The sequence below is a fragment of the Populus trichocarpa genome, chromosome 9 (assembly GCF_000002775.5).
Source record: "Populus trichocarpa isolate Nisqually-1 chromosome 9, P.trichocarpa_v4.1, whole genome shotgun sequence".
Taxonomy (NCBI): Eukaryota; Viridiplantae; Streptophyta; class Magnoliopsida; order Malpighiales; family Salicaceae; genus Populus; species Populus trichocarpa.
The window spans coordinates 12,792,227-12,804,896 of record NC_037293.2 but is presented as its reverse complement, the minus strand read 5'-3'; the positions used below and the strand labels follow the sequence as shown (position 1 = coordinate 12,804,896).

Genomic DNA, 12,670 nt, shown 5'->3' with positions numbered 1-12,670 from the left:
AGTTTTCCGTCCTGCTTCCCCCTGGTCCTTCTTAAGGTCAAGATTCTACCCTATTTTGGCTTGCTAACTTACATTGCATAGCTCAATTAATTAATTTCCAAAAAAAATAACAACAGCAGTTATTATAAAGAGATTTAATTAAATCTCATTTTTATTATTTTATTATAATAAATACCTTATGTTCTTCTGTCATTAACCATATGCCTTGCTTTACTGTTTTTATCCATTCTATGTGGAATAACTAAACGCGTCTATCGTATAACTCAATTATTAAAATTTAAAAAGTTAATCATAAGGTGATTAGATATAAAAAAAAATGTTAAGATTTCTTTTTTTTTTTTTTATTCCGACAAATACATTCACGTTCTCTTACAATTATTAAATCTTTTTGTCACTATACAATTGGTAGACTTTTCAACTTTGTTGGGTAACAGGGCTGATACAGATTGAAAGTCGGATTAAGGATCATGGCGTGATAACTAGGCTTCCAATAGCAATTCCCTATTTTTATTACCAGCCAATACCAATTCTGTTAAAAACATCATCAAAGATCGATCTCTCTTCTAATTATTGCTCTTCTTCAAACTAAACCTCAAAACAAACGAACAATCAACCAATCAAACATGGGATTTGGGAGGAAAAAAGCATCCTCATCAGCAAAAACTTTTCCACCGAGAGAAGACACACCTCTCATAGCCAAGTCCACGCCTTTATCATCTCAATCGAAGACTTTTGCAAATGTCTTCATTGCTATTGTCGGTGCTGGTGTTCTTGGTCTCCCTTATGCTTTCAAACGCACAGGTTGGCTAATGAGTCTTATTATGCTTTTCTCTGTTGCTGGCTTAACTCATTATTGTATGATGTTGTTAGTCAATACTCGTGGAAAGCTTCAATCTTTTTCTGGTGGATTCTCAAAGATTACCTCTTTTGGTGATGTGGGTTTCACTGTTTGTGGTTCTATTGGGAGGTTTGTTGTTGATGTTATGATTGTCTTGTCACAAGCTGGATTTTGTATTGGTTATTTGATATTCATTGCTAATACTTTGGCTAATCTATTCAATTCGCCATCACCTAATGGCCTGGCTTCTCAAATTCTGGCCCTTTCAATGTCAGCTAAGAGTTGGTATATGTGGGGTTGTTTTCCTTTTCAGTTGGGGTTGAATTCTATTGCAACGTTGACCCATTTGGCTCCTCTGAGTATTTTTGCCGATGTTGTTGATCTTGCTGCCATGGGAGTGGTGATTGTTAAGGATGTTTTTATAATGATGGAAAATAGGGCTGAAGTTAGAGCATTTGGAGGTTTGTCTGTGTTTTTCTATGGGATGGGTGTGGCTGTTTATGCGTTTGAAGGGATTGGCATGGTTTTGCCAATAGAATCTGAAATGAGAGAGAGGGAAAAGTTTGGGAGAATCCTAGGGCTGAGCATGGGGCTTATTTCAGTGATATATGGAGCTTTTGGCGTGCTGGGTTACTTTGCTTTTGGAAATGATACTCAGGATATTATCACTGCTAATTTAGGGCCTGGACTCATTAGCCTCTTGGTTCAATTGGGTCTTTGTATTAACCTGTTCTTTACATTTCCTTTGATGATGAACCCTGTTTATGAGATACTGGAGAGAAGGTTTTGGGGTGGAAGGTATTGTTTGTGGCTTAGATGGGTATCCGTTTTGTTGGTTACTTTGGTGGCTCTAATGGTGCCGAACTTTGCCGATTTCATGTCCTTGGTGGGGAGTAGTGTATGCTGTGGGCTGGGATTTGTTTTGCCAGCTTTGTTTCACCTGCTCGTGTTCAAGGAGGAGATGAGCTGGAAAGGGTGGAGTATTGATGTAGGGATTGTGGCCTTAGGCCTTGTTCTTGCTGTTTCTGGGACATGGTATGCTCTCATGGAGATCTTTGCTGTCAAGGTATAGGGTGTGTTCTTCTTAGAGTATGGCTGGTGTGAATTATAGCAGTAAGCGAGTTCCTATCCCCATTCTTTTGTAGACACGTTGCGTTATTATTATCTCTTCACTGTGAAACTACCTTGTCGATCTGGAAATTGTGTCTGATTGTTAGATAGGATGTTTGTAGGAACATGGATTCTATATTGCTGTCATTTTTCTGGTGTAACTTGAGAGTACATAGCAAACAGGATTTTAAGGAAATCTCTCTCATACTTTGTTTTTCTCTTCTTTAAATTGCTAGATTCAATTTTATTTTTTAAAAAAAGAAGAAAAAACTATACACTTGATATGTTTTGGCGTGATAGGATCACAAGTGGACACCGAGAGAACTCTGTTGATAATATATAGTGTCTGCATAAACTTATAAACCTGGGATTAAATTTCCATCCCCGCTCCAGCTCGTGTTATTTGCCAATGCCATCCAAGGGATGCCCATTACTGAAACTTTATTACTTAGCCGTTACTGTACACTTTTTTCATAAAACCTATTTTTAATTGGTCAACATAATGATTTTTTAATATAAAATCTTAAAGATAATATTAACCAAAAAAAAAATGTACCTATCATCGAAAAGCAAATAATACTCTTTTTAATTTGATTTTCTTTCTATAAATGCTTTTTTTTCTTCTAATTCTTTTCTTCAATATAGTATTTTATTTTTTATTGGGTTATCCCAGTATCATGAAATGAATTGCAGGTTGACAGGTTAAGCCGGTTAACTTGTTTTTTTTTTTCATAATTAATTTGTTATTCTCTTAATTTCATTATTTAATATTGAGTTGATTTGAAATTAGGCTTCATAATATGTTTTACCTGTTTTTTATTAGGTTATTTCATTCTCGTGATCTAATAATAGTGCTCAACGGGTTAACTTGAGTTGACCCGAGTTATTTTTTGTTTTTTTTTAAATTCCATTATTCAATATTGGATCGGTTAAGAATTAAGTTTCATAATCTATTTATTATTGTTTTATGAGGATATATGGTCTTATGATTAGAGCACGAGTTTTGTCATCTTGACTTGCTAAATCATATCATTTTTTCCATTTTTTTAAGAGGTAATCTCGGTGTCATGATCTGGATCACAGGGCCTTCAGCATTGGATTTTATTTTTGTTGGGATGTTCTCATCCCATGACCTGGGCCACAGGTTTAGCGAATTAACTCAATTGACACATTTTTTTTGTTTTTTTTTTCTCAATTTTATCATTTAATATCGTGTTTCACTGAGAATTAGACTTCATGATTTGTTTTAATTTAGTTTTTATTAGGATATCCCGACTTCATGACCTGAGAATGGTGCTTAACGAGTTAATCCGAGTTGATTCAACTTATTTTTATGTCATTTTTTAATTATTTTTTTTACAAATTTCATAGTTCAACTTTGGGTCTAACAAGATTGATTGAAAATTAAGATTCATATTTTTTTTTCTATAAAAGTTTATCATAATCTCATGATCAGAATCGTGGATTTAGATGGTTAGACCATGATTATAGGTTTGACGGATTGACTCAGGTCATTTTAAGTTTTTTTTAATTAATATTTTTTTTAATATTATCCCTCAATATCGGGCTGGTTGGGAATTGAACTTTATAATTTATTTTCTATGAGGTTATTTTAGTCTTATGATCTAGGTCACGAGTATGATAAGTCAATCAAGGTCGCTTTTCTATGTCTTTTTTTAATTGATTTTGATTTTTATAATTCAACATTTTATTGATTGAGAATTATACTTCATAATTTGTTTTGATTGCTTTTTAAGAGGTTATCATTGCCTCATAACTCGGGTCACAGATTTAACATGTTAAATCAGGTTGATCCAAGTCAATCAAATATGTTATTGTCTTAATGTTAAAAAAAATATCATTGTAATTTTTTTAATCAAACTATATTTTTATAAATAATCTGAATTATTTTTAATTCATAAAGTCATTCAAATCATATCAGATAAACCCTTAAAGTTTAAATTTTCTTTTCACTATAGAAACAAAACATAAACAACATCGGAATATTTTTTTATATAATTTAAAAAATATGAACCCTAACCCTAGTGCAACTGAGAAATGATATCGTGTTTACATAAACTTGATATATTAAAAAAAAAAAAAAACTATCAAATCATACGGAACACCGAGCGAACGCTGTTGATTGCAATAACTATACACTTAAAGATCCTGACAAAGAAAAAAGAAAAAGGAAAAAAAGGACACTAATTTTGGCGTGATAGGATCACAAGTGGACAAAACAAAGACAACTCACACCAGTCATCTTCTTCTCCTTCAATAATGTATGCAATCAGAATGTCACACTGTTTATCAAGCGTTACCTGCAAGGCTCTGGAGAGATGATCGGAAGCTTTCTGTGAGACGATATCTCTGCAACCAAGACTCCTTTTCGTTATTTCTTCATACAAAAACAAATTAATATTTTCCCTATCCAAACAAAAACAATTTCAGTCTACACAAGCTACAAAACTGTGCCGTAGTCAACCGGGGAGAAAAATGCCCTGGTCCCACCTTTCGGGTGTAGGCTTGCCCTAGTCTAAACTCTTGCATAATTGGATCGATTTCACCGAAATACATGGTGTCATCGTCCCAGAAAAAAAGTTATCAATCAACTACATCACTGTAATCGGCTGAGCTTTTACTTGATTGATGTGATCGTACAAAAGAAAGGCAACCATTTCTCTGCTGTTATTTGACTTGTTGGGTGGCAGAGGCTGAACCAATGCAAACTGTAGTCTCTTTGGCGGCTGCTGCTGCTGCTCAATTAGCTCTCCAAAGTCAATAACTCCATATTCGTTAGCGCAAAACATTTATCCTCGAATTCAAGGAGTGATTGCCTATGATGTGAGAGAACGGCACTACCAGCTCACTCCTGCTCCGAGAAAAATATCTTAAGAAGATGCCTGCCACCAGTACTACAGCATACACTTGGTTGACATCTTGCAAGCTTAACAGTAATTAAATGGGAATACAGCAACTCCTCTCCCGAGGCCTCTGTTTTGTGGCTACCAAGGGAGCTCAATTCCTCACCTTAACCTTCGTGAGTGTTTTTATACATATTTGTGAGACCGTAAGTAACCACTAGGAGAAATGGAATATCGAGTATCTATTATAGCTGAATAATAAACTCAGTCCATACACTGAATGCTGAAAAATAAGACACCGATGTGCTAAGACACCGGTAGTTGCCGGTAGAAAAAAAGTAGTTCAAAACAAGGGCGATTGAAACAGAAATTCACTTTAAAAGACAGTGCCTCTCAAACCAGACACGTTTCTTTCCTGACAGGTGGTAACTAAATTTATCCCAAGCATTGAAGAGTGTGTTGACGGTGAACTTCAAAAAAGTGACAGACCTCAGCAACTTTAATTTGTTTTTCCAAAGCAACGATGTCTAGAAATTGAAGATTTTTCTTGAAAGCAACAGTGAGCTACATACAGTTCATATTGGCATGCAGATTGAGATTTCAGCAGCAATTTGACCAAAGAAGGAGCATTTGGTTTTCTGAACCAATAATTCGGTAATGTCTCTGGCCTGCTCAATAGCCATAAATACTACCTGTTTAACATCAAATTCACTCCCTGTACTCTACTACTGGCAATAATTCAGTACTCCTTCGATCGAATTCAAATAAAAAAAGTTAAAACAAAGTAGTAGCAGAGCAGGTTAGGACAGATCAAGAAAAACCAAAAGATGATTCTCAGTCAGTCATTCAAACAGAACTAAGAGGAGAGGAGAGAAAGCATCGTTTATCACAGTCCCCTTTCACTTTCACTAAAGTTGATTCCCAGTTTTCCACAAACAACAAACGCAAATTAGCACACACCAGAGAGAGACACTCTTTTCAACTTTCAAGTCTCAAAGTGTGCCCACACGTTGCAGCTGTCTCCAACCCATTTCCCTCCTACTCTTCATTTCTCCCCACCTCGCCCCTCTTTATAAACCCCCTAACTCTCCTCCATCCCTCCTCACCTCCCCCCCCACCACTCAAAATGTCACAGCAATCCCATTTCTCTATATCATTCTTTTATGCCTTCATATCATTATTATTTATTCACCATGTCCTTGCTTCTACTAGAACCACTCCACAAGTTCAAACCTTCAACACAAAACCAGACATTATAAACCCAAAACTTCCGCCAAGAACCCTCTCCTCCTCTAAAAAATTTGAGGGATCATCAGATTTAGTCCATCTTCGTTACCATATGGGTCCAGTTCTCTCTTCAACTCCGATAAACATCTACCTTATCTGGTATGGCCGTTGGGCTAATTCTCAAAAACTTCTCATCAAAGACTTCCTCAACTCCATCTCCCCCACCACTGTTGCCGCCAAGCCCTCCGTCTCTGAGTGGTGGCGCACCGTGTCTTTGTACACAGATCAAACTGGAGCTAATGTCTCACGCTCAATACTCATAGCTGGTGAATATACTGATAGTGCTTATTCACATGGGACTGGCTTAACAAGACTTACAATCCAACAAGTGATAGCTTCAGCAGTAAAGTCTGCACCTTTCCCTGTAGATCACAAGAATGGGATCTACCTTATATTGACATCACAAGATGTGACTATGCAAGACTTTTGTAGGGCGGTGTGTGGATTTCATTATTTTACATTTCCATCAATGGTTGGCTACACACTGCCTTATGCTTGGGTTGGTAACTCAGGCAAACAATGTCCCGAAGTATGCGCTTACCCTTTTGCAGTCCCTGGTTACATGGGTGGAGGGGGGCCAGGAGCCTTGAAGTCACCAAATGGGGATGTGGGCGTGGATGGGATGATTAGTGTTATAGGCCATGAGCTCGCAGAATTGTCTTCAAATCCTTTAGTGAATGCTTGGTATGCTGGGGAGGATCCAACAGCACCAACTGAGATAGGGGACTTGTGTGAAGGGTTGTATGGGACAGGTGGTGGTGGTGGGTATACAGGGCAGGTTATGAGGGATACGCAAGGTAAGACTTTTAATATGAATGGCAGAAGAGGTAGAAAGTTCTTGGTGCAATGGATCTGGAGCCCTGAGTTGAAGGCATGTTCTGGTCCTAATGCTCTGGACTGAATAGGGGTGGTGGTCTTTTCCAGGACATTGAATAATGGGAAAGAAGAAAAAAAAGAGAGAAGAATAGATTATGGATTGTTAAAAAAATCTGGTTCTATGCTCTTGAATCATGATTTTTCTTTCAATTTTTTTTGTAGTTCGTGGTTTAATGTGGTGATGGAGATTGGATGTATACACAAGTGATGAAGGTGGAGGTTGGGGGAGGAGGAGGAGTTTTTCATTTTTGTATTTCCTTAGTTTTATTTTATTTTTCTTTTTATGGTTAAAAATAATTATAGTTCAGATGTATAAAGAGATGATGTTAGATTTTGATTCTATATTTAAACAGTAAACTTATTAATTTACATTTAGATTTTATTGTTTTTTAATGTTTTTTTCAATAGATTTTTCTTTGCATTTGATGAATTCTGCCTGAGCACAAGCAAAAGCCCAACTGAATACTTTTCTTGAATGCTTAGATGTTATTTTTGTGAATCCTTTTCTTGTTCTTGCTTGCCATGACCCACGTCCAACTCTTCAAAATACAAAGATAGCTTGGATCTTTTTTCTTCCCAATCCCAGTTCCTCCTCTTTTTGAAAACTCCAGAGCCTGACGGTTTAAGATTCTTGCTGTTCATTTTGAATGGATTTCACTAATAATTCTGTCATGATGAAAGCTAACAGTATCAGGCAATGGTAGTTGGTTATTGGTACATTTTTACAGCTAATGCACAAGAAGGTTGTTGAAAGTTAATCAATTGACGACGGGATGATTACTTCAAACTTGAAGGAAGCTGCAGAAAATGCATAACAGTACATGCTTTACCATGCCTTCTTTTCCATGATTCTCAAGCACTCACCTACTAGTTGCTAGAGGAGAGGTTAGAGGGATGACCCAGGATGGGGTCACCATGTTCTCTTCGAAAACTAATGCCTAAAAATGAAAAAAGTGCAGATAAAAAAAAACAATATATCTGCTGTACATAAAGCCAAAAGTGATGTCTGAATCTTTATTTGTTAATTGTTATTTCTGAGTTAAAATACTTGATGTGAAGTGTAATCTTGGATGCTGCTGCTATAGATCGATTATAATTTATGCAATCCAAAGTCAAATGAAGGAAAAGGGTAGCCCAAATTGCAAACCCTCCCATACACATGGTAATCATGAAAGTAATAATGTTTCTTTTCTTTTCTTTTCTTTTGCCTGCTTTTCTGGTAGGGTCTTCCTGTGTGCAAGCAGCTTTTACTGTTGTAATTTTAAAAAACCTATAAATTATAGCTTTGTATTAATTAAAAAAGCTTTTAGAGGGACTTATATCCAAATATTTTTAAATGCAAAATAACATATATATAAAAAAAGGGAGCCTTCGGCTGTTCTCATCTCAGAAACTTTGAAAATGAGGTCATGGATTGAAATTGTGATCAAACAAAGGCCAAACACATTCTTGTCCTTTAATTAGGCGCGTCTATTGGAAGACTTGGCAGGCCACAGCAGGAGAACACTTTAATGGAACATTTGTGATCCACAGCTAATATTTGGGACCCATAAGAGTACATATTACTATGGACGATTATTATGACGATTTATGAGCCCTGCCCTGGCCCCATTTGGCAGGGTAAATGAAAAGGTTTCGATGCTTTCGTTGGCGTGTAGCTGGGCTACAGCAACTGCGAGATGATAATGACATAAAATGTATGTCAGCAGGTGTCCAAGGTTCAAGGCTAACTCAGCAAGACATGAAAAACAAACTGATGCGGTGAAGCCCTCATTTTCCTAATGGTAATGCTGATTACTGATAGTTAATTCTGAGATCAGTGGGTTGTTTTGTGAATAATGGTACTGAACAACAGTGTTCTTGATGCTTCAAAAAGATAACAAAACAAGAGATATTATATTCTCTTTGTTGGCTTTTATTGCTAACCAATTGTCCCCAACCAAACCAACTCCTTGTTTAGTTTCTCTAATTCCCATGACAGTCGGTGGAATATTAAAGAAAGCGCAGTAATTTTATTCCTGAAAGTTGATTATCTTAATTTGAATGATGGTGGTCCCCTTGAGATATTTGGAAAAGAAATCCAAACTAAACTAGGGCTGTTCAGGTATAGCTGCGGTTGCAACTTGTGTTCCAAAACGCAGGTACTAATTATATTACTCATCCTGCGTCTTCTGCATTTTTCATACCTGTTCGTGATCAAAAAATTATCTCAAGAGAAGGGGGGATTTTGAATATACACATATACTTGATGTATGGATATTGTCCCATGAATCTTGTTTGACGGTGAGATTTTCTGCTCCAGGATGAGATAAAACAAAAGCGGGTGGGATTATGAAAAAGGTCAATGGGAAAATATCAAAAAAACAGATAGCATCATCATATAGCCGATTCCTTCTCGTGACCCACTAGAGAGAGGCCCCCTTATTCACCAAGAAGGTCTGTCCCAATCAATGAGTTGGAGAGCCACATGCAGTGTAATGAGGAGTTGTTACCCTTGCATGAGAAAGAGACAATCTGCCAGGTGAGATCTTGGGCACAGAATCTCAGGAACTCAAAATAGAACTCAGAAAGAATAAAAATTGCTAATCCAGAAAGAGACAATAAGCTGGGTAATTACTAGTCACTAAAAGGAAATTGGATTTGATTGTGTTTATCAGCATGAAAATATTCAATGGTTATGTGCTCTCTCCAGTTTGCTGGCTTGCAAATTGCAATGCAGGAAAATGCCCTTTTCTATGCTTAAAATCAGAAACTGGTTGGGACTTGAAAAACCTTCAGAAAACAGAATTTTTAACCAAAATCTTCAGAAATATAAATATTGGTGGCAAATGCTATTGTTTCAAAGAACTTGAAAATCAGCAGCATGACCTTTGCATCAAAGATGAAACTCGGTTTTGTATATATCTATCCATGTCTCCATCATTCCTATTTCTCTGTAGGGCACAATTGCAGGGGATGCATTACAGCACAATGTGGCCCAAACACACGAGACGAAGGCATATGCTGTACCTACATCTCAAACTTCTTTATTCTAATTAAGGAACATATTTTCAGCTTCTGATTAATGATAGGATTATAGGAATAAGGAATCTGAATTGGTCTCGGCCTTGACATGGCTACTGTACACGAGGTCTCTCTCCAGCTAGTACTAAATCACTAAATGCTAAGGGACCACAGCCTGGCCAATATCCTACAAAGGGACCAGGAATTGGAGGCAGATAGATCTTATAGATGACCTAATATATGCTGTGTAGATAATAGACATGCATCAAGCGAGGTCTTGATCATTTTGCAGTAACTTGTCAGGCTGCTCTACGTTTGATCTCTTCTGGGCCTTCATTTGATCTTAGCCTTGTTTCGTTCAAGTTGGTTTTGTTGTTCTGATCATCTCCCTTCCTACTTCTATTGAGGTTTTATGAATTCTGAAATTAATGTTCAGGTAATCAAACTGTTGTTTTAGTTAACTTAATATTCATCAATATAAAAAAAAAACACGTAAGCATTAACTTCTTATTTCTGATTTTATGGCATGTGTCCTAGTCTGTTTCCATATCTGAAGGAGGATTAGACTCCACGTTGCCATGATGTGGCAAGGGATGCATGGATTGCTCAAACCACATCATAGCTTCAACAGCCACGTGCATTCCCAGGTGTTAGTCTCCTGCAGCTCTCCATTCCACCTGTGCTATATATTCACCAGCCTTTGAGGACAGCTATTTGTTAAACTTCGTCCATGGATGGCCATGTGTTAGTCTGATAGGATTTCTTGTGCCACTTATTACTATAAGATTTCGACCACCGCTATATATATCCACAGTGTGTGTCCGTGACTTTGAGCACGCAATTTGCAGCATTACCTTTTGAGAGAGAGAGCAAAAGAAAGGAGGATAATGGCAGATACCAGGGGAGGTACTGTGGGTTTTAATGATGGGGATGGATGTCCTGTTCCATGCCCTGGTGGCACAGCCCGCAGGTCTCTAACTAGCTACCCCTTTTTCATTGTTTTGATTACTAAATCCTACTTTGCTATTTGACATATAGTCATAGAAATCTAGTTTTTGGGTTGTGTTCTTAGGACACAAACCATCAGATGATCAGAATACTGGCTGCAGGCGGGAGTGTAAGAAAGTACTTCAATTTTAAAACTCCTCCATAATTAAAATGCTCTTAAAATTCAAGGACAGATTTCAGAAGAATTCTTTTTGTTAGTTAAACATTCCATGCTTCTAACTTGCTGCTTGATATGAATACAGGTGTGGTTCAGTCAAGGATACAAGCGGAGAGGGAGAGGGAGCTGGACACAAAAAATGCTCATGTGGCGAGCACTACTGTGGCTGCAATCCATGCACATGCCCCAGGAGCGTGGTGACCACCGGCGTGGGCAAGGCCTACTGTACGTGTGGTGCTGGTTGTGCTTGTCCGACTTGCAGTTCTTGAAGAGAAGCTTTAGCCAGCTCGAGTAGAACGAAAGCAAGCTCCATCATCTCATCGATGATGAGTGGCATGCGTCTCTAGTTAATTAGAGACTTAGGTTTGGCTTTAAATAAGTAAATAACGAGTTAGCTGAGTTAGTGTTTAAATTTCAGCAGTACCAGATTGAACGTTATGATGTGTTTGGATGTTTATGCGGATGCTTTGTAATATCTAAATTTTTTTACTCAAATCCAAGTTTAAGCTGGTGCATGCCTAACTTAAATTAACCTAGATATATACAAGTAAAAGTTATAAGAAAATTGTTTTTCTTTCTTTCAAGTCCTGTGGCTGTCATGAGATCAAAAATTTAATTTTAGATCTTGAATTTTGAATTAAAAAAAAATGCAAATAATAAATAAGTGGTTTCCTCTCATATTATTAATTTTTTATTATAGTTTGTTTATGAAATGATGAAAAAAAAATTAAAGTTTATAAAGATTTAAAGTTTATATTATTAAGATTGATTCATGATTATTGTAGGTTTAAGATTAATGATTGATTTTTAGTATGTTGTTAGAAATAAAAATTTGTGAATTGATTTGTTATGATTAAGAAATTTGTTTCAATTTTGTTGGAAAATTTGGATAGAATGGTCTCGAGGTTGAAGATGATAAAATTTTATTTTGATCATTGATTTATGAAAATTATAGTTTAGTCCCTAAACTTTGAAAAATTATAATTTGACCCCTGAAATGTATTTTGAGATTCTGGGCATTATTCTTATGAGGTTAAGGATGTTGAATCTAAGTTTGGTGATTGATTTGTGTAATTTTTAGTTTAGTCCCTCCATTTAGAGATTTACAGTTTAGTCCCTGAACTTAACCGGCCGGCCCTACCGGATTAGGAATGCGAAGGCCTCTCCTTTTTGAACTTAAAAAAATACAATTTTGTCCCTGGAATGTAAATTGAAATTCTAGATAGGATTGAGGATAGATTATGGGTGAAATTTCAGTATGATTATGTATTTCTGACATTTACAGTTTTGTCATCCAATTCTTGTAAAATTATGTTTTGGTCCCTAATTTCTAAAAATTATTGTTTTAGTCCCTAAACTTAGAAGACAAAACCTGATTTTTTTTATGCACTGAAGCCTTTTATTTTTGTTATTTTAAGTTGTTTTTTAATATATTTTGAATATTCGTTATAGGTACTTTTAACGATCCTCAATAGAATTTTCAGATCTTTCATATGATATTTCTTTTACTTTTATATTTTTCAGGTG

General features: G+C 36.4%; 3 protein-coding genes across 3 annotated transcripts; all 3 read left to right on the top strand.

Moving 5' to 3' along the window:
• Nucleotides 1-408: 408 nt before the first annotated feature.
• On the top strand, nucleotides 409-2,144 carry LOC7474892 (amino acid transporter AVT3B). The gene has a single exon (XM_002312763.4). It carries the CDS (start codon nucleotides 624-626, stop codon nucleotides 1,908-1,910), a length of 1,287 nt encoding a protein of 428 aa, XP_002312799.1. The 5' UTR covers nucleotides 409-623; the 3' UTR covers nucleotides 1,911-2,144.
• A 3,758-nt stretch (nucleotides 2,145-5,902) lies between these two features.
• On the top strand, nucleotides 5,903-7,350 carry LOC7481686 (protein EXORDIUM-like 5). The gene has a single exon (XM_002312764.4). It carries the CDS (start codon nucleotides 5,939-5,941, stop codon nucleotides 6,998-7,000), a length of 1,062 nt encoding a protein of 353 aa, XP_002312800.2. The 5' UTR covers nucleotides 5,903-5,938; the 3' UTR covers nucleotides 7,001-7,350.
• A 2,659-nt stretch (nucleotides 7,351-10,009) lies between these two features.
• On the top strand, nucleotides 10,010-11,638 carry LOC7481687 (EC protein III-like). Its single transcript, XM_052455940.1, has 4 exons — nucleotides 10,010-10,414; nucleotides 10,516-10,625; nucleotides 10,827-10,948; nucleotides 11,229-11,638. The coding sequence occupies exons 2-4, from the start codon at nucleotides 10,557-10,559 to the stop codon at nucleotides 11,410-11,412; spliced, it is 375 nt and encodes a 124-aa protein (XP_052311900.1). The 5' UTR covers nucleotides 10,010-10,414; nucleotides 10,516-10,556; the 3' UTR covers nucleotides 11,413-11,638.
• The last annotated feature ends 1,032 nt before the right edge of the window (nucleotides 11,639-12,670 follow it).